This window comes from Podarcis filfolensis (genome assembly GCF_964270895.1).
Source record: "Podarcis filfolensis genome assembly, chromosome: 4".
In the NCBI taxonomy this organism is placed as follows: domain Eukaryota; kingdom Metazoa; phylum Chordata; class Lepidosauria; order Squamata; family Lacertidae; genus Podarcis; species Podarcis filfolensis.
The window spans coordinates 84,815,305-84,837,353 of NC_139607.1; the positions used below are offsets into that span (position 1 = coordinate 84,815,305).

Genomic DNA, 22,049 nt, shown 5'->3' on the forward strand with positions numbered 1-22,049 from the left:
AACGGGGGAGGGGGAGTGTGCGCTTGAGCTCCTTTGCAAAAAAAAAGCAGGATATAAATGTCTGTATAAAAACACAAATAAATAAATATAAACAGACATTCCCACTGCAGTCAGAAGATTCCTCAGAGAGTAAGAAACAATCTTCCTGCCTCTCAATTCATCTCTCTTCTCTCTCTCACTCACTCTCTCTCTCTCTCTCACACAACTTTCTCTCACATACACAAAAACCCACGCACTGCCCATTCCAGCAGTCTCTCAGTCTGCTCTCACTCAAGTGCTTTGCCTCTGTATCGTTTATTATTTTTTTAAAAAATAGTCAGTTGGAGGAGGGTAGTAAAGTTGGACAGTTGCATGACCGAGGGAGGTTTTATTCTCTTGCCCCCACTGAGGTCCATTTGGAATTAATCGTCTTTGCCCCCTAGCTGTCTGCAACTTATCATGGGAGGAAAACTCTCCCCACCTCCACACCTGACACACAAATCTGCAAAGCGTTTGCCCAGATTCTACTCTGGTGGTTGAAGGGCTCGTTTAGAGCATGTGTAGGCAAACTAAGGTCCGGGGGCCGAATCTGGCCCATTCGCCTTCTCAATCCAGCCCGCGGATGGTCTGGAAATCAGCGTGTTTTTACATGAGTAGAATGTGTCCTTTTATTTAAAATGCATCTCTGGGTTATTTGTGGGGCATAGGAATTCGTCCCCCCCCCCCTCAAAATATAGTCCGGCCCCCACAAGGTCTGAGGGACAGTGGACCAGCCCCCTGCTGAAAAAGTTTGCTGACCCCTGGTTTAGAGAATGGGTAAAAAAAAAAATTTTTTTTTCATTCTGAGGGCCACCTTCCAAGGCCCTTATGGGCAGGAAGGCCAACGGGGCGGAGCAATGAATACAGATTTCCCCTTTGCACAGTGGACTAATTTCATCACACACTGACAGAACCCTCTCAATACTCTGTCCAGGGACAAATCCTGGCCACTCAAGGCAAAGCAAGGCCCATGAGGGGTGTGGCCTGGAGAGAGTTCCAAGGGCCATATAGCAAAGCTTGGAGGGCCACATGCAACCCCCCTGAGATTCCCCACTTTTTGTTTCAGTGAACTAAATCAGTAATCAGAGTAGTAGTCTATTCATACTTATTTGGGAATAAACACAAACTGAACCCAGTGAGACTTGCGTCTGTGTACAGGTACAGGAGTGGCCTGGAGAAAATCTCACCATTCTTTTTTCGAAACACTTTAAGGCAGAAGCACTATGCCCCATTCACAGGCACAGTAATCATGCAGCAAACATATAACACTATTTTCTCTCCCTCTCTCTCTCTCTCATTTCTGAATTCACTCGATATTTTGGTGTTATTTTGACAGTCCTTTTGAGCTGCAAATGCATTTGTTCCAGCAGTCTGGATTCATCTGATCATTTTAAAATAGCCAGTCGTTTCAAGCTAGGAATTGCTCCGAAATGAATAGAATCAAATAAATTTGTGGGCCTGTTTCTGGATTATAAACAAGAGCCACCTTGTCTGTGCCCCATGAAATAAAAGTCTCAGATAAAAAACGAAGACAGATTCGTCACCCTGAAGCATGCTGTCAGCGTCCTTGCGGCTAATTGACGGACAAACGTAGGCAACCATTTCCTAAAACAAAATTATTTAAGATTGCAACATCTGCCAAGGTGAAGAGTGAAGCAACTATCTCCAGGCCAAAACATAACTCTCTCTTTTTCCATGCCCTCTCCTCCTGCTGATTGGGTAATATTCTTAACTGAGTCAGAACGCAGCTTATTTTATGAAGCCCCAAAAGTGCTATATAAGCAGGGACGGATAGTAAACAGGAGCAAAGACTGAGCTTTGGAAACGGAAACGTGCGTAAAGGAACAACTGGATTCAGAATGAAAACCATCTGCTGTATGCTGCTGTGCCTGGCCGTGGCAAATGCAGCGCCAGTCAGTTCACAAGGAAGAGAAGAAGAAAACTTGCGGGTCGTTCAGGTAATGGTGGTTACGTGAAGGGTAGAAACAGTGCTTTTTTCTGGGGGTACCAGTGGCGTAGCGTGGGGGGTGCAGGGGGGGCCGGCCGCACCGGGCGCAACATCGGGGGGGCGCTCGCACTTGCAGCTCTCTGTCCCTACCTGGAGGGGGCGCAAATTACTTGCCTTGCCCCGGGTGCTGACAACCCACGCTACGCCACTGGGGGGTACACAGGGGTACTCATGCCCCTAAACATTTTGTGAATCTTTGTACTTTTGTCCATTTACTGTATTTATTTTTCCCGATCTGAACCAAAAAATGGTGGTTTTCTTAAGTCAAAATGAGAGTACCCCTAAACATTTTTTTTAGGAAAAAAGCACTGGAAAGAAGTCATTTGTCCATGAATAGCAAGGAGGCTCGAATGAAAAGTGATCACTGGTTCTGCAGCTTATTGGTTTGGTCTGCATTATTTGGAGACAAGTGAGTCTCCCCAGAATCCCATGCACTGTGCGCTCTGTTGGACTTAGGGTGCTTTTTAACAAAATTTTATTCAGAGCAAACCCACTGAAATTAATGAACATTGCCCCATTAATTTTAATATGTCTACTCTAAGTAAAACTTCATTGTTTATTGTTTAGCATTATGGATTTACTTTACAATCAACAACAAACTTTATAATGGTCGCAGACCAGCATAAGATACTTTAGAATCTAGACTGCAGAATTATAAGGGATTTTCTGCATTCTATGTGATTGAGCCGGGAAGAAAATAGCATGTAAAACCTAGCAATGGAGAAATATGTCAGTTTCAGATTTCTCTCAGTGCATTTCTTTCTTTCATTTTTTTCCAGTCTTAAATTGCCCTTCACATTTTCACAACAATTGATGACACTTTAAAAAAAAAAACCATCAAAATTTAACATTTCAGTGTGAATTTCACATACTATGGTACAGTCAAGCCTTGGTTGTCGAACGTAATTCATTCCAAAAGACCATTCAACTTCCGAAATGTTCGATAAACGTGGATCAAAGGGTGGTTAGCAATGGAGAGAAAAAAAGAAAACTCCCCGGAAGCCGTTCAACTCCCGAAAATCGTTTGAAAACCGGAGCAGTTACTTCTGGGTTTTCGGCATTTGGGAGCCGAAACGTTCCAAAAGAGAGGTGTTCGGGAGCCAAGGTTTGACTGTATACAAATCTTTGTTTTGAGCAATATGCACATCAATCAATTAGCAGCCAAAATTAGAAAGTCGCCCGGCATCATGTGTGGAACATCAATTTTATATCTGCAGAAGCTGTTTGTTCCTAGCATTTCTTGAAATGGTTTTTATTGTTTCTGTGTTTCATTCTGTGTATCTTGTACACCACACCAGTGGCTTTATGCTATGAAGCAGACTATACATTTAATAAATGTGCGTGTTTCTCTTTCTTTATCAGAAGTACTTGGAAAAATATTACAACTTCACATCAGATGGGCAGCCAGTTTTTAGACAGAAAGCCAACAGCCCTTTGGTTAAAAAAATCAAAGAAATGCAAAAATTCATGGGGCTCCAGGTGACGGGCAACCTGGATTCTAATACGCTGGAGGCGATTCAGAAACCCAGATGTGGAAACCCAGATGTTGGGGATTTTGGCTTCTTTCCGGGACAACCCAAATGGGAGAAGAAAGACCTGACCTACAGGTAATCTTTCAGCATCAGGTCTTAAGGGTGAAATCCACACATTTTATAGTGATTAACCACAGCCTGATAACCCGCTTCTGTTTTGATTTGTGCTGCCTTCTTTTTCGAAGGATCGTGAACCATACGCCAGATATGGACTCAAGCGATGTGTACGAAGAGATTGCGAAAGCGTTTAAAGTGTGGAGCCGGGTTACACCCTTGACATTCAAACGTGTTTCAGCCGGCGATGCAGATATTATGATCACTTTTGCTGAAAGAGGTAAAAAAAGGGGGGGGACACAGGTTGAACCATTAAATATATTAAAGGCAACCTAGAAACGCTGGACACATATGACATTACTACTACTACTACTACTACTACTACTACTAATAATAATAATAATAATAATAATTTATACCCTGCCAATCTGGGTGACTCCCAACAGAATATTAAAAACACGATAAAACATCCAACATTAAAAACTTCCCTAAACAGGGCTGCCTTCAGATGTCTTCTGAAAATCAGATAGTTGTTTATTTCCTTGACATCTGATGGGAGGGCATTCCACAGGGCGGGTGCCACTACCGAGAAGGCCCTCTGCTTGGTTCCCTGCAACCTCACTTCTCACAGTGAGGGAACTGCCAGAAGGCGCACGGCGCTAGACCTCAGTGTCCGGGTTGAACGATGGGGGTGGAGACGCTCCTTCAGGTATCCTGGGATGAGGCTGTTTAGAAAGGAAGCTGTCTGACCATTGGTCCATCTAGCTCAGTGCTGTCTACACTAACTGGCAGCTGCTCTCCAGGGTTTCAGGAAAGAGTTTTCCCCAGCCCTATCAGGAGCTGTCACAGATCTATTCTGCGAGCTTCTGCATGCAAACCAGCTGCTCTATTGCTGAGCTACGGCCCTTCCTCCTAAACCAATTGCTAACAGTACTTCTGAACAACTTGTGATGCCCAAACTGAAGAATTTTCCAGTGTAGCTTTTCTAACAATTGGCAGGAAGGCAGGAAAAACTGGAGATGCCTGGTGCTCCATTAGTGTTATGCGATATCTGGTTTCATGGGTTACATGTTTTTTTATGTATAATTTTTATTAAATTTTCTGTTTTACAATTTAGAGTATTCATTTAAACAACCTAAAAATATCAATGACTTCCCTTCTTCTCTTTCCGTGGTTCATTTTAAATAGCATAAATCCCTGCATATTTTATATAAACTAAATCATTCAGTATTCCATTATTACATCCATCAAAACCTATTTACACTATTGAATTTACCTTAATGCTGCCACACACACACCCCCCTATATTCAATAAACATTTCACAATCTTCTTTAAACGTATGTTCTTCTTGTTCTCTTATTCTATAAGTTAGGTCCGCAAGCTGCGCATATTCCATCAGTTTAAGTTGCCATTCTTCTTTAGCTGGGACCTCGCTCATTTTCCATTTTTGGGCTAACAAAACACGTGCCGCAGTAGTGACATACATAAATAACCTTTTCCGACATGTTTACTAGCATGCTAGAAATAATTACAGCATATTTCACACATTCTTGTTTTGTAAAAACTTGCTTCGTGTTTTGTGAAGCTTCAGCAGCATTTTATGAAGGAAGGGGAGAAAGCAGGGCTAGGTGTTATCAGTGTGTTGATGGTGTTGCAATTGGAAACTCTGGGATGAAGGCACAACTGCTGAGTAATATCTGTAAGTGCAGCTCAGCAACTATGGCCTGCAAATGGACAACCAACTGTTTCTTCTTGTGTACTTAGAGCATGGCGATTTCAATCCCTTTGATGGTCCTGGCGGGACTGTTGCCCACGCCTATGCTCCCAGCAGAGGTATTGGAGGAGATGCTCATTTTGACGAGGATGAAAAATGGACCAATGGCTTGGAAGGTAATTTTAAAGAATGGAAAACAAACAAAACCACAAAGATTTGCCATGTCATATTGGAGATCTAGTGTGATATCCCTATCTCCAGTTGCAAACACAAAAGTATGCATATACTTCTAGAGGGGGAATTACGTGGTGTCGGCTGACTCAGACATGTTCATTTGCTCCTAAGTAAGCGGGTGGCGCTGTGGGTTAAACCATAGAGCCTAGGACTTGCCGATCAGAAGGTCGGCGGTTCGAATCCCCGCAACGGGGTGAGCTCCCGTTGCTCGGTCCCTGCTCCTGCCAACCTAGCAGTTCGAAAGCATGTCAAAGTGCAAGTAGATAAATAGGTACCACTCCGGCGGGAAGGTAAACAGCATTTCCATGCGCTGCTCTGGTTCTCCAGAAGTGGCTTAGTCATGCTGGCCACATGACCCAGAAGCTGTACGCCAGCTCCCTTGGCCAATAAAGCGAGATGAGCGCTGCAACCCCAGAGTCGTCCATGACTGGACCTAATGGTCAGGGGTCCCTTTACCTTTAAGTTCATAAAGGAGAGAGAGTCCACTGTCTTATTTTCAAATCTCTGTGCACCAAACAAGGTCCAGAAGGCAGGCAATCAGTCTGCCTCTATGCTCTATACAGTGAGCTTATAGATAACTCTGTGGTTTGCATGGGGACGGGGGATTTTTATCACATCTTACTTTTGCCATCTGCTTGCAGAAATGCGAAGTTACTACAGTGGACAATATTCAGATCTGTATTTCCCTGAGAGCTCTCAGTTGTTATAAGATACCTTCTGAGTAACACTGCGAGACAGAGTTTGCTTAGACAGATGATAAAGCGTGTTCTCACTAAAGGAGAGCACGTGTTGCGGATGGGGCCTAGCAAGACACCCCATAGTTGCCAGGCAGTATAAGATAGAGGGGCCTGGCAAGGATTGGCTGTTTGAGTTGCTGGGATAAAATGGATGTTGCCAATTTGGGGGTGGGAACAGGTTATTTAAACAAGGTTCACAGCAAGCTGCTTTCTCTTTCAATGTGGGAACCGGATCACGTGGAGCACGTGGACTGTCTGGAGGACAGTGATGCAATCTTCTCATTGTCTGGTTACATTTCTTTATTTCCCCCTTCTTTTAATCCTCTTTAGTCCCTTAAATAATTTAATTCCCCTTTCCTATTCGATTTCCCACCCCATCCCTTACCCTGCCCTGTGGGAAGATTCTCCCTGTATCTGTGGCTTGCCTTTCCCAATAGGGAGAGAGTCCCCGTTAGGGGCTTTCTTTCGCAAAAAAAGGTTTCCCCCATTTCTCCTGTTGTAAATTGTGGGGCTAGTCAGGGCTGTTCCCAGCTTAGCTGGAATCGCTTTCGTTTATAGCACCCCCGAAGGTTGGCTTTATTTGAGTGTGTGCAGCGCTGTTGGCCAAATTTTAATCTAGCCTTGGGCAGGAGCACTATATTGAGTTCCTTTAATATTGCTATGAGACTAAGATTCTCAAGAGCAGAGGCAGGGAGGCCTATTTGGCCTACACATAACTTCCAAGCCTAAGTCTGCTACAGGTAGCAGTTAATTTTTAAGTCTCTGATGGAAACAGTCATGCCTGGCCTAGCACGTGATCCTAGGGCTTTGCCCTAGAATTCGATGGCCTGGAAGCGTTTCCGGCCTGAATAGTGTCCCCATGTGGTCCATGAAGCATTGGTTTCACCGGTTCCTTACATTGTTTAGTTTTTGCGGACTATGACAGGGCTTTTGCCGGTAATGCCTAGGTTGCAGGATTGGTCCCTATATGGGACAGCTGCATGCTCCCCCATTGCTCTACCTGGACACTTAGGTCCAGTGTCGAGGGTCTTTTGGTGGTTCCCTCACTGCGAGGGATGTAACAGGCGCCACGTTTGCAATATGCAAGCGGGAGAAAGCACCTTTGCGTGCCCGCATTGCAGTTTGCTCTGTGCGTTGCAGGGCACAGCGCTGCACGGGCTGCATTTGCATTGCATTGCATGAGAGATTTGCATTTGCATTGCACGGAGGTTGTGCGCATTGTATGGAGGGTGTGTGTGCATTGCACGGAGTGTAGTTGCATTGCACGGAGTGTGTTGTTGCATTGCACGGAGTGTGGGTGTGGGCGCATTGCAAGGAGTGTGTAGTTGCATTGCACAGAGTGTGTGTGCATTGCACAGAGTGTGTGTGCATTGCACGGAGGGTGTAGTTGCATTGCACAGTGTGTTTTTTGCATTGCACAGAGTGTGTGTGCATTGCACGGAGTGTGTAGTTGCATTGCACAGAGTGTGTAGTTGCATTGAACGGAGTGTGTAGTTGCATTGCACGGAGTGTGTAGTTGCATTGAATGGAGTATGTAGTTCCATTGCACGGAGCGTGTAGTTGCATTGCAGGGAGTATAGTTGCATTGCATGGAGGGTAGTTGCATTGCACAGAGTGCGTTTTTGCATTGCACGGAGTGTGTAGTTGCATTGAACGGAGTGTGTAGTTGCATTGCATGGAGTGTGTAGTTGCATTGAACGGAGTGTGTAGTTGTGTTGCATGGAGTGTGTAGTTGCATTGCACAGAGTGTGTGTCTGAAAAGGAAGCTGGCTCGGCAGCAGCTTTGTCGGGACTTCTTTAGGGGTTCTGGCCAGCGTCAGCCCTGTAAATTTACGTATTATGATGGCAGCACAAGATGCCCCCTGCCCAAGCAGGGGCTGGAAGCTGGCAAGCAATACCTCAATACCTTTTGCCCATATTCCCATTTTATTTAGGGATCCAGATGGATATCGTTTGCTAAAACATACCACTTGCCTATGGAGAAGCTGTCTGCCTTGAAGGAAGTTATTTTGTAATACTTCCTCTGTAGCAAGTGATGCTTCATCAGATCCGATCTTGCTGGGTCACTTAATTAATCTTGCATGCAGAGTGGTTGCCCCAGGCCGCCCCTTCCCTTTCCACTAGGCCAGGCTGCCTGCGGCCTGAGGTCCCCTTACCTTTCTCATACATGCAATGGGATCTCATGCAATGGTTGCAATTCCTAAATGTATGCAATAGTAGTTGGCCATGGCAGGATACCTGGAACTTGCACAGGGATTTTCAGGTTCATGCTGATGCTGCTGGATCTTTGCCCTTTGGTTTTTTATTTCAGGGGCTGCTGGTGTGCAAAGCCATGGCCTCAAGCCCGGTATGGTGAGGCAATCATGTGACCTAACTTTTCTTGAGTTTTCCCCATTGTAGTAGCAGTTCACATGTGGCCCGAGGAGTTCAGTGAACATCAGATCTGCTTTTGGTCTGATAACCAGGTAGTGGTGAGCGTCTTGGCAAAACAGTCCTCACGCTCCAGCAGAGTCTCCGCCCCTCCGCTCACGCTTTTGAGCTGCGCCGCTTAAGGTTTAATATTGTGCTTTCTGCTCTCCTGATTACGGGATCCTCTAATGATGTCACTGACACTCTATCCCATTTTCAGATGGAGTGCTTCGGATCCTGGGCTCCAAACACTCAGCTACTGCCAGACTTTTCCAGACCACCTGTGGCATTTTGACAACAATTAGTAATTACAGAGAGCAGCAGCTTCCATTTCCCTTTCTGCTTTTAGCTCTTATGGGAAGGCCTGGATGGATTTCTTAGCCCTAAGCTGGCAGTCCTTGGCCATTCAGATGAACTGGCCCCCATCCTCTGAGCAGATCCTGCAGTATTTGGTCCACCTGCTGCAGATTGGGCATGCTGTTATAACTATAAGAATTCAGTCCGCTGCAATGTCTGTTATACTGAAGCTTTAATTTTCAGAGACCCTTGTATAAAGTTTGTAGTGCGCAGGGCCTTGGAAGGTTGGAATAGGCTCCAACCTCATAGGACAGTGGGCAGGAAGTCGGTCAATTTTACCTATGCAGTATCTGCAACAAGCTAAAGCTTATCTGCTGGTAAAAGATCAAGGCGAGATTCCTTTCAGTATTCCATTGCATTTTGGTGCACTGAGGGTTGGGGAAATGGTTGTTGGAGCCAGCACGGGGCTGAGAGTCTGGAGGCTTATTGCTTCAGGACTTTTCCTTATCTGCTTTGGAGCTTGTCATTAGAGTTGGGAACTCTAAAACAGACTTAGTGGGCAGGAGTGCCACAATCAGGCTTCCCGTTACAGGTGAGGAGGGCCCTTGCCCAGTTATGGATACCAGAAATATTTGGCTTTTCATTCCCCTGGGGGCTGGCCCGCTCCTAGTGCATGAAAATGGGTTCCTGTTAGCCAGGCATCAATGTGCTTACGTCGTGCACCAGTTATTACGGCCTGCGGCTTGCCTACCGCTGAACACGCCTCATTCCTTCTGAATAGGGCTGCTGCAAAGGCTGCACACTGGGGGCCTGTCAGTAGACAGGATTGTGAATACGGGTCATTGGAAGTCTGACGCTGACAAGGGTTATATCAGGAAGTGTCACAATGATGTCTGTGCTGATGCTTGTCTGTTACTTCCTTTTTTCATAGGAGCAGCTGTGCGCATTTGGGCCATAGCATACACTCGGCTGGCAAGCGCGCTGACGAGTCTGGACTGGGGCGCCATCTCAGTCTTCCTGCCCATGTGAACATATACTGGATGTCCAGATGGGGAATGCTTTGGGAGGAGATCCTTCCTTTGGTGCGGTCAAGTGTGACCTGTGCAGGTCCTCCCGCAGTGCTGGTGGTACAGCTAGGCGAGAATGATTTGCCGTCTTCCTCCAGCATAAGTTTGCATTCCTGCATGCAAGAGGGCTTGGTTCGAGTTGATGGCAGCTCTCCCTGGACTCAAAATAATTTAAGGCATTGGTTCAAGGTGATCTGGAGGGGGGGTTTGAGCACCTGTCCCCTCCAATGTGCAAAGATATTCCATTAAAGGAATCCAAGGATTTGCCATGTTTTTGTCAACCCCTTTCGAGGGGTAGGGCCACGCAAGAGTCCCTGGGAGCATTTGGGGTGAGCTTGAGTCTGATCCTGGTTCATTGCTCCCCAACGATGTTTGCTTGTACTGACGATATGGTGGGGCCCAGTCGTCAGTGCTGCCCTGCTGAGGTCAGGTGCAGCTAGTCGGGAACCAATGCCTAAACAAACTACCACCGAGCAGGCCAGAAAGCATGTTAATATGGCGGTGGAAAATAAAATAAAATAAATAAAGTAAATAAAATAAAATAACAAATAAAATAAAATAGGTCCTTGCTTTAGGTGGCTCTGTGATATTGCACCCTGCTGTTTTTCTTCAAGGCTGTTGCCCTCTTTAGGGCAGATGGGGTGCATCTTTCCCCTATGGGGTACAACACCTGGCTGGATGCGGTTGCTTTGGGATTCATTGCTCCCCCACAATGTTTGCTTGTACTGACGATATGGTGGGGCCCAGTCGTCAGTGCTGCCCTGCTGAGGTCAGGTGCAGCTAGTCGGGAACCAATGCCTAGACAAACTACCACCGAAGTGGCCGGAAAGCATGTTAATAAGGCAGTGGAAAATAAAATAAAATAAAATAAAATAAATAATAAAGTAAAATAAAATAGGTCCTTGCTTCAGGTGGTTCCGTGATTTTGCACCCTGTGATTGCCTTCAAGGCTGCTGCCCCCTTTAGGGTACATCTTTCCCCTATGGGGAACGACACCTGGTTGGCTACGGTTGCTTTGGGATTGAAGGAAGGGTTGCATTTGTGAGTGGTTTGGCGGTGAGCTAAGGCTCTGTGGCGGTTAGGCATTGGTTTAAATTGGTTGGTGGAGGGGTATGGATTGGCTGTGCCTGCCCCTCCAATGCTGCTGCTGCATGGGAATTCTGTTAAAGGAATTCAGGGGCTTACCATCCTCTCGTCCAAACCCCTGGAATCGGGTGCGGGCCGCGTAAGCTCCTGGGAGCATGCGGGGAGAAGCTGAGGGTCTGTGTCGCAGCTCCAGTTATCCCTGATCTTGTTCCTCCACACTGGCTCTCGCTGGAATCCGGGAGTCAGTGCTGTCCCCCAAGGCGGGGGGGACAGCTAGTCATAACCAATGCCTAAGCAAGGCGGTTAGGCATTGGTTTAAATTCGTTGGTGGAGGGGTATGGATTGGCTGTGCCTGCCCCTCCAATGCTGCTGCTGCATGGGAATTCTGTTAAAGGAATTCAGGGGCTTACCATCCTCTCGTCCAAACCCCTGGAATCGGGTGCGGGCCGCGTAAGCTCCTGGGAGCATGCGGGGAGAAGCTGAGGGTCTGTGTCGCAGCTCCAGTTATCCCTGATCTTGTTCCCCCACACTGGCTCTCGCTGGAATCCGGGAGTCAGTGCTGTCCCCCAAGGGGGGGGGGACAGCTAGTCATAACCAATGCCTAAGCAACCACTCACAATTTGTATGTTTAATAAAGTTGTGGCCAAAACTATGCCAAAAACCTTAAACAAAAATTTATGAGTGATGTGTGAGTTATTGGGGTAGGGGTGTTTTGGGGGACCTCAGCACGCAAAGCGTGTTCTCACTAAAGGAGAGCACGTGTTGCGGATGGGGCCTAGCAAGACACCCCATAGTTGCCAGGCAGTATAAGATAGAGGGGCCTGGCAAGGATTGGCTGTTTGAGTTGCTGGGATAAAATGGATGTTGCCAATTTGGGGGTGGGAACAGGTTATTTAAACAAGGTTCACAGCAAGCTGCTTTCTCTTTCAATGTGGGAACCGGATCACCCGCCCGCCCTCCCTTTTGGGCTTGTGCTTTGACCTTGCTATGCCTATCATGGGGTCGTCCGCCTTGGTGCGGGGGCCTGGTAGGAATTTTTCCATTTGGCTGATTAGTGTGTGCCATTTGGTTTTTGCCTACTGCGTAGCAAATCGTCACAACTTGTAAGGTTGGCGGTTAGGCATTGGTTTAAATTGGTTGGTGGAGGGGTATGGATTGGCTGTGCCTGCCCCTCCAATGCTGCTGCTGCATGGGAATTCTGTTAAAGGAATTCAGGGGCTTACCATCCTCTCGTCCAAACCCCTGGAATCGGGTGCGGGCCGCGTAAGCTCCTGGGAGCATGCGGGGAGAAGCTGAGGGTCTGTGTCGCAGCTCCAGTTATCCCTGATCTTGTTCCTCCACACTGGCTCTCGCTGGAATCCGGGAGTCAGTGCTGTCCCCCAAGGCGGGGGGGACAGCTAGTCATAACCAATGCCTAAGCAAGGCGGTTAGGCATTGGTTTAAATTCGTTGGTGGAGGGGTATGGATTGGCTGTGCCTGCCCCTCCAATGCTGCTGCTGCATGGGAATTCTGTTAAAGGAATTCAGGGGCTTACCATCCTCTCGTCCAAACCCCTGGAATCGGGTGCGGGCCGCGTAAGCTCCTGGGAGCATGCGGGGAGAAGCTGAGGGTCTGTGTCGCAGCTCCAGTTATCCCTGATCTTGTTCCCCCACACTGGCTCTCGCTGGAATCCGGGAGTCAGTGCTGTCCCCCAAGGGGGGGGGGACAGCTAGTCATAACCAATGCCTAAGCAACCACTCACAATTTGTATGTTTAATAAAGTTGTGGCCAAAACTATGCCAAAAACCTTAAACAAAAATTTATGAGTGATGTGTGAGTTATTGGGGTAGGGGTGTTTTGGGGGACCTCAGCACGCAACTGTTAGAGGGTTGTTGTTGTTTTTTTAAAAAGCAACCATGTTTATTATTTTAACATTTTAATCTACAGAGGAGTGTTGATTGCTGCAGTAGGTGCTGTTGCTACCAGATCCTGTTTGCATGCTTCCCACAGGAACCTGATTGGCTACTGGGCGATGATGGGCTATGATGGGCCTTTGGCCTGCTGCAGCAGGACTTTCCTTATGTTAAACCTTGGAGATGCAAATTCATGACGTGATACATTTCTCTTCTGCCTTTCAGGTTCCAACCTGTTTTTTGTTGCTGCTCATGAATTTGGCCACTCGCTTGGGCTCTACCATTCCCAGGACCCCCAAGCCGTGATGTTCCCGGTGTATAGCTACCCCCAGCTCACTCAAGAAGTTCTCTCCCAGGACGATATCAAAGGCATTCAATTCCTCTATGGTAATTTATGTTCAGTTTATTCACTAATTAAGGAATTTGTAATACCTTCTTCGAAAGGCCACAGGATGATTGACAACGTAATAACCTTAAAACACACACACAAACTTCAAGCGATTATATCAGTACAACTAGTAAAAGCATCAACATCAAACTATTCATAAATTACGAATCACAGTTCCCTTCACTCAGCCTGCTGGAAAAGGTGCCTCTTTACCTGTTTCCTAACAGAAAACAATTATATGATTAGGTGTACCTCATTGAGGTGCAAGCATCACACACACACACAGGGCTGTGCCCTGCTCACTTCATGTGTGAACCTCATATATCCATTTCCACACCCTTTACACCTCACCAACTCCACCACCATAACCCTGTGGTTTGTATGGAAGACCCACCTGGTTGTGTCTCCATCCTCTGGTCCCCTCACCTTGCCTGAGCCTGCTGGTCCATCTTCTAAAACTCTCCTCCCCTTCTCTATTTGGTTGGGCTGCCTGCCCACCCACTGGCCCAGCAGCTCAACATGCTGTAGTTCTCGGTGCCACCTGTCTGTGGCTAAGCGAACTGCAATGTGACAGCATCCTTACAATTTCATATACGAGAGAGAGAGATAGAGAATCTAAAATAGTGTAATCTCTAATAACTTTTGGGAAATGAAAGTTGACTGATGTTTATGTTAGTCTTTGTAAAAGCCACTCTATAATGATATGTTACAAAGAAATACATTCTTCTTGGCCCTGCTAGTTACAAACTTTGTTTACACATGCTCTGTGTAAATTAATGTCAACATATAATTAAGGAAGTGTTCTTTGTGCTAATGTTTAAGTATTCTTATATTCAGAAAAAGAAGGCTGTGCTCTACTAATTTCAAACTATTCAATATCTTTAAGGATCAACAACTAACCCACCTGAGGAGGACCCAGTGGAAGATGACATACCAAGAACACCTGCCAGGCCAACCCAACCTGCAATACCAACTGCCTGTGATCCTCATTTGACGTTTGATGCTGTCACTAACTTTCGGGGAGAAATGTTGTTTTTTAAAGACAAGTAAGACAGTAATATTTAAGCCCCCTACCATCCAAACAAAGTAAGCTGTGCCCAAGTCCCATAGAAATGAATGGGGCTTAGGGCAGCCATAATGAACGTGGCCCATTAATTACAAATAAGATCTAAATGTAGATTTGTTGAGTTGGAAGGGTCGTCTCGTCCAACCCCCTGCAATGCAGGAACATGACTCATAGTTCAATCCTAGCCATGTCTCTCAGAAGTAAGTCATTGTGGCTCACTCCCAGATAAGTGTTGTTAGGAGTGCAGTCTAACAGTACAATCTTATACATGTCCACTCAGAAGTAATTTCAATGGGACTTACTCCCTGGCAACTGGGTTCTTCTGCCACACACACAAACCCCTTTCCTTTCCTCTCTTTAAGCCCCTCTCCTCACTTACCGGGGAAAAGTTGCCACCACCATCATGCTGTCTAGATGGTACAAGTACAAAAATAGCATGTCCCCAGGCACATTATATACAATAAATGTATATGCTTCTTACAGGTATTTCTGGCGAAAGCACCCCCGTTATGCACAGCTTGACTTTAGTTTAATTTCCACCTTCTGGCCATTTTTAACATCCGGAGTTGATGCAGTTTTTGAAAATAGTGATAAAGATGTGGCGTTTCTTTTTAAAGGTAAGGATGCAGAAAATAATGATGATGCTGTTACACTTTTACTATTTAGAGCTTTCAGCCCAGACCACTGTAAGCAGATGAAAACATTAGCAGGATTTTAATTGCACTTGTACTGTAAAAAAAATAAAAAAAAAATTCAATGGATAATATGGGTAGATATAAAACATAGACTATGATATAATACACAGTTGAAAATGTTGACATTAGGACCCACTGAGGGGATGGGGGGTGGAGTCATGAGATTCAGAGAAATCTATATATATGTAAATGTATTTGGTTTTGTTATAAAGCTATATTTGAAAAATCATGGCTGGATTTAGGTTTGATGAGGCCCTAAGCTACTGAAGGTAATGGGGCCCTTTATATGTCCAACTGTCCTTTGTCAACAACAAATTGTCACTGTTTTTTTGTTTTGAATATATGCTATATGGTAATTTATGGACCTAATAGGCACCCTATATATAGAAATGAGCAAACCAGTGATATTTTAGGGAGCAGGCTAGCAGGCGGGGTCCATTATTTACATCATAGGAGCCTACCCAACACAAAACACTGTTGTTGTATGTAGGTTTTATTTTATTTGTTTTTTATCTTATATTTTGGAAATGTACATCCAGGTTTTTTTCTTTAATTTTTTTTTTAAAGCTATAGCTTGTTTAGTTTATACGTAAATCTGGCACTGTATAGACGAAGTCTGACTCAGAATCTCCCTCTGGTTGTAATTACTTTTTCTACACAACTACTAAAGGTATGGGAGCCTTGTCTCCTTTGGCATCCGACCCCCCTATTTCTTTCACATATGTAAGTGGTATGAGCAATATCAGAGGGGTACAGGGGTGGGTGCTAATGCAGTCCCCCCCCCAGTCTGCCCACCCCATTGCTGAACCCCTGCAGTTATTGGAAGGAAAGGCACATCTCGCTCACGCACTGTCCCCCACCCTAAAAATCACTTTGCACCCCCTGTGCTGTCCCCAGCGTTGTTTTTCTTCTATTGCCGCCGCTGAGAAGCGTTGGCTAAAATATGTTCCCCCACCTGCTTTATCTCAGGCAACCAATTTTGGGCCGTGAAAGGAGACTCCAGGCTTCCTGGCTACCCCAAGCGCATCCATACCTTGGGCTTCCCGAAAGACGTCAAGAAAATCGATGCAGCGTTTTACAATAGCAATGAAAGAACGACATACTATTTTTCATCGGACAGATACTGGAGGTAAGAAATCATGTCAGATGCGATTGGTAAATACTTGCTGCTGGTTTGAAAAGAGCTCCAGAAGAACCACATAATCAAGAATGTTAGATGACAGATGATAGATGATGATAGATAGATATAGATAGATATAGATAGATAGATGATAGATGATATAGATAGATGATAGATAGATAGATAGATAGATAGATAGATAGATAGATAGATAGATATGATAGATAGATAGATAGATAGATAGATAGATAGATAGATAGATAGATAGATAGATAGATAGATATAGATAGATGATAGATGATAGATAGATAGATAGATAGATAGATAGATAGATAGATAGATAGATAGATAGATGATAGATAGATAGATGATAGATAGATAGATAGATAGATAGATGATAGATAGATAGATGATAGATAGATGATAGATAGATGATAGATAGATAGATAGATAGATAGATAGATAGATAGATATAGATAGATAGATAGATAGATGATAGATAGATAGATAGATGATAGATAGATAGATGATAGATGATAGATAGATAGATAGATGATAGATGATAGATGATAGATGATAGATAGATAGATAGATAGATAGATATAGATGATACATGATAGATTCAAATATATGGCTCTGTTTTATTGTTCAAATCCCATTCATTTTGGGAAGATTGATAGAATTGAATGTTCCCCACGGACCGTCCCCAGGATTAAGCTCCACACATTTATTTGAGCTGGTTTAGACCCTTGGGGTGCCTTCATGAGCTATGGCCTGTGGAGGAAGTAGCATTGAATGAGACCCACCCACAAATACAGACAGTGCTTTCTAGCAGTGATTTGCATGGTTGTGGCAGTCACTTGGCTTCTTCCCACATGGCTGTAAGAAGGAGCAGTTCTAAGATGGGTGTTGTTCAAGGATTCACAAATCCCCTCCCCTCAAAAAAAGAATATTAGTAGATGATGGGCAAAAAGCATTGCGATCTCAAATAGTGCTTTGTTCGTGTACAAATGCCTTCCTTATTATTATTATTTTTAACTCAGATATGATGAAGCTAGCCAAACTATAGACAAGAAGCCCACGAAAATAAGAGACGGCATCCCAGGTGTTAATGGGAAGGTTGATGCTGCCTTTCAACATAATGGTAAGTAGCCTCTGATATGAGGACATATGAAGTGATTCCAGCCTGGTGTGAACCTTGTGATGTGTACAAACAGGAAATTCCCATGGTCTGGGTCAAAGTACCCATATTTTATTATTCATTTTTTTAAAAGGGGGCAACCCCATCCAGGGGTGTAAGAAGCTGATTCAATGATATACCCATTGCATCTGGGCAACCCAGTCAGATGGGTGGGGTACAAATTAATTAACTCTGGGTGGCTTCCAACAGGATATTAAAAACACAGTAAAAGATCAAACATTAACAACTTCCCTAAACAGGTCTTCCTTCAGATGTCTTCTAAAAGTCAGATAGTTGTTTATTTCTTTGACATCTGGTGGGAGGGTGTTCCACAGGGCGGGTGCCACTATCGAGAAGGCCCTCTGCCTGGTTCCCTGTAACTTGGCTTCTCACAGTGAGGGAACTGCCAGAAGGCCTTCGGTGCTGGACCTGAGTGTCTGGGCTGAACGATGGGGATGGAGACGCTTCTTCAGGTATACTGTACCAAGGCTGTTTAGGGCTTTAAAGGTCAGCACCAACACTTTGAATTGTGCCGGAAACATACTGGGAGCCAATGTATTATTATTATTATTATTATTATTATTATTATTATTATTATTATTAAGCTAAATGTTCTTCACTCTCCCTGCTCTGTCTATATCCAAATCCAGAAGTTCCAAACCACTTATGGTTGTCTCTGTACCCCTTTATCTGATTTTGATGGGTACCGCATTCCCAAGAGATACTGTGACATTAAACACAATTAAAATTGAAACATCCCTGACCCTGATGGCCAGTCAAGTTTCCCATAACTCAAAAGTGGAGTATCTGTCTTGCATGCAAAAGATCCCAGGTCCAGAGGTTCATTCCCCAGCATAGGATTGGGGAAAACTCCTACTGAGCTGGATGGACCAAAGTTCTGACTCAGTATAAGGCAACTTCCTCTGTTCCCAACAAACCATAGAATAGGCCCGTAGTTGCTAATCAAGGTCTAAAGGGCACCATAATAATGAGTAACTCCCAAGGCTGGATCTTCAAAATACATGTATGAAATTTTAATACGTATCTAGATCATGATGTGACGTTTGCTGTGCATATAGTTGCAGCTTTAATTATGCCCCTTTCCACGAGATTAGCAGTGAAATATAAATGTTGTGCCTATAAGATAGTGCTTATCGATGACCATTGCGTGTCGAGGTCCCCAAGCCACCCCCCAATAACTCACACATCACACATCAATTTTGGTTTGGGTTTTTGGCACTATTTTGGCCACAACTTTATTTAAATACATCCAAGTGAGTGGTTGCTTAGGCATTGGTTCCGACTATCTGTCCTTGCCCAGGAGACAGGACTGACTTCCGGATTCCAACGGAAGCCAGTCAGGGAAACAAATTTTGGGGAGAAAATGAAGCTGGGCCTCAGTCCCTCACTTCTCACCCTCATGCTCCTGGTGGCTTGCACGGCCCAAGTCCGATGCCAGGGACAAGGACGAAAAGAATGGCAAGCCCCTGGATTCCTTTAACAGAATTCCCTTTCCGCACCACCATTGGAGGGGTAGGCACTTACGCCTCCACCAACCAATTTGAACCAATGCCTAACCGCCAACCTTACAAGTTGTGACGATTTGCTACGCAGTAGGCAAAACCAAATGGCACCAGCCAATCAGCCAAATGGACAAATTCCTACCAGGCCCCTGCCTCAAAGCAGACGACCCCATGACAGGCATAGCAAGGTCAAGCGAACAACCCCCCCCCCAATACAGGGAGGGTGGGTGGGTGATCCAGTGCAAGCAGCCAAGAGAACGCTCAAAGTTGGGCGACCAGTATTTAAAACCTCTGACCCCTCCTTCAAAATTGGCAACAAGCAGTTCTCCCCAGTGACCCGATTAACCAACTCACTGCCTGGGTCCCTCTACAAATCCGCCCAGCAACAATGGGGTGGCTTGTATCCCCCACCGCAACACGCGCTCTCTGCTAGGGAGAACACGTTTTGTCTTCCAGGAGGCTGCTCAGAGCTGTCACCCAGTGCTATGCAGACGTAGCAGTTAGTTTGACAGCAAACAGGGTCAATAGCAGGAAATTATCCCTTTCGCGTTCACCATCTCTCCAACCCCATGAAGCCAATGTCCCAGCCATTGCCTTTTGCACTAGCCAAAGTTTCCCAATACCTGAGCATGTTTTTCTTTTCATATTTTCTTGCTGCATGTAACTTATAGTAACTTGACTATGTTTCATTTTATAGGATTCTTTTACCTCTTCAGCGGAACAAATCAGCATGAGTTTGACCCTAATAGCAAGAGAGTTACTCGGATCACAAGGGCAAACAGCTGGTTTCCATGCAGAGGTTAAACCACTGACGGTACAGAAAACAACTGTTCAGAAATAACCATATTAGCACTGGTCCACTGAAACTGGTTATATGTTTATAACGCATACAAAAGGCAGCTACTTTTTATGACTACATGTGCAGGAGATCCAGACAGATGCAACCAGAGCTGTCCTTGAAATTTCAAACTTGGAAGCTGGCATACTAGTTAACTTGACCTCCGTTATCCATATTCTGGTTACTTCCAAGTGGTTTAGACTACTGTAAAGTGCTTTGTGTGGGGCTGCCTTTGAAGACTGCTTAGAAACTGCAGTTAGCACAGGCCATATTACTAACTCACAAATGTGTGTTAAGGTGATATTATGTCTGTATTGGGCCAATTGCACTGGCTCCCAGACTCCCAGTGCTGAAATGTATATCAGTGCTGTATTTTCTGTATTTTTGTGATGACCAGTGTTTTTTAGCAGATAAACTTGACTGACTGACTTTCACCTATGTTAAGTGCCACTTTTTGACGACTGCAGCATAAATGTTCAGTCTGTGAACTTTGTGCCTGACTTTGTGCATAACATTCTCATCTTTTTTATTCCATATGTTGACCGCTGGCGTTCACATATACACATATATAACCTTCATCACCTTGGCATAAATGACAGCTGGCTGGGGCTGATGGCAGTTGTGGTCCAAAAAAAGACTGATCTATACTAATAGCAATTTCAATTCTCTACATAGCCAGAACAGTACCATCCATACAGCAGAATGGTGAGGTTTTAAACAAGTTAGAGTTAACCAACTTGGAGATCCTTGGATGGGGAGCAGTCTATACATTAGTTGAGGTACTAAATAAAAGCAATAAACCCAAAGTTCTGCAAAAGGACAAAAAAGTTTTAGGGAGGAAAGTTGAAGGGGACAGAAACCCCCTAAATGAAGACTGAGCAAGTTCAGTAGCCACAAAATGGGGGAAATGGAAATCTGGGTTGAGATGGAAAACAGTAGCCTGGAACCAAGAGCAATCCATACTGCAACATTTTGTTGCAGGCCCAATTTCTTTGTTTATCAGTGGACATGTGGATTTAGCCCAGCAGTTTGTATGTACTTCTTTCTCACATGATGTTTGATAACTCATGAATAAAGTATTTTTTGTTTCCACATATGCAGGCTACGTTTTTGTTGCTGTTCTACAACATGGCTATTTTTGCATATATTTTGGAGTCTATCAAAACAACTGGATATGTTACCCTAAAGAGCTGGGGCCTCGCGGGATGTTTAAACTTCCATACACTCAAAGCATTAAAAAGCATGAGTTATTTTCAAACACATAGATTATGAAAACCAGAAGGAACCACTAAGGCCATCTGGTGTGATGTTCTTTTTAACATAGTCATAACATTTTGCCCACTGTTTCCTGCAGTGAATAGAGATTAGTGTTCCCCCCCCCCAAATTATTTCAGACCCAATAAACTTGGGTGGAAAGCTAGGACATATAATGTAGAAAGGTGTCCTAACTTCAGCTGACAATTTCAAGTGAGATGAAATGACCACTTCCGCAGCAGAAGTAATCCAATAAATGATTCTTCTTCCTTAGCAAGCAATGTTTAATACCAACATACTGCCAGAGTCACAAAACATTATACCAAGCAGAACTTTCCATTCGCCAGTTGTGTTTGTATGTGCTGACAATTAAATGCATATGTTATTACTGGCTTGGTTACCTTCTTAATCTCACTTACTGGGAAAATGAATATATAACAGTCATAAGGAATCCTGGGAACTGTAGTTTGTTAAGGGTACTGGGAATTGTAACTCTGCACAGTCTGCACCCTTAACGAACTACAGCTCCCATGATTATTTGGGAGAATCCACGACTATGATAGCAGTCTAGTTTTAAATGTATTGTGTCAGAAACAAATTGAATCGTATTATCTTCCCCATTGCTATGTCCCATCATTTCTCATGAGAGAAAGAGGAAATTTGTGGTTTACAAAAAGGCTATTTCACTATATGCTTCGACTGTTTCTCAGAGCAGCTTTTGATGAGAAGATTATTTCCTCAAAGTCTCAAGAACAGATTGCGTTCTGTCATTTCTCTGATTCACATAGCTGTGAAGTGGGTTAAAGTATGGATAATGAGTTCATTTCTCACACTTGGGCCTTGGATGAGAAAGTCAAAGTGGAAAGGCAAACCACGCACCCAGAACCTCTGAGGACATTTCATTTTAAAAGCATAAAGGTAAAGGGACCCCTGACC

At 44.6% G+C, this 22,049-nt stretch overlaps 1 protein-coding gene across 1 annotated transcript; it reads left to right on the forward strand.

The window, feature by feature from the left end:
- Positions 1 to 435: 435 nt before the first annotated feature.
- LOC310760800 (stromelysin-1-like) lies at positions 436 to 20,953 on the forward strand. The gene is made up of 10 exons (XM_083609969.1): positions 436 to 1,976; positions 3,389 to 3,633; positions 3,744 to 3,892; positions 5,378 to 5,503; positions 13,275 to 13,436; positions 14,324 to 14,483; positions 14,987 to 15,120; positions 16,168 to 16,327; positions 17,362 to 17,462; positions 19,719 to 20,953. The coding sequence occupies exons 1-10, from the start codon at positions 1,878 to 1,880 to the stop codon at positions 19,823 to 19,825; spliced, it is 1,443 nt and encodes a 480-aa protein (XP_083466095.1). The 5' UTR covers positions 436 to 1,877; the 3' UTR covers positions 19,826 to 20,953.
- The last annotated feature ends 1,096 nt before the right edge of the window (positions 20,954 to 22,049 follow it).

Coding starts and splice junctions, on each gene's coding strand:
- LOC310760800 (XM_083609969.1), top strand. CDS start 1,878: ATGAAAACCATCTGCTGTATGCTGCTGTGCCTGGCCGTGGCAAATGCA. Junction 3,634..3,743: donor AAGAAAGACCTGACCTACAG/GTAATCTTTCAG, acceptor TCTTTTTCGAAG/GATCGTGAACCATACGCCAG. Junction 17,463..19,718: donor TGCTGCCTTTCAACATAATG/GTAAGTAGCCTC, acceptor TTCATTTTATAG/GATTCTTTTACCTCTTCAGC.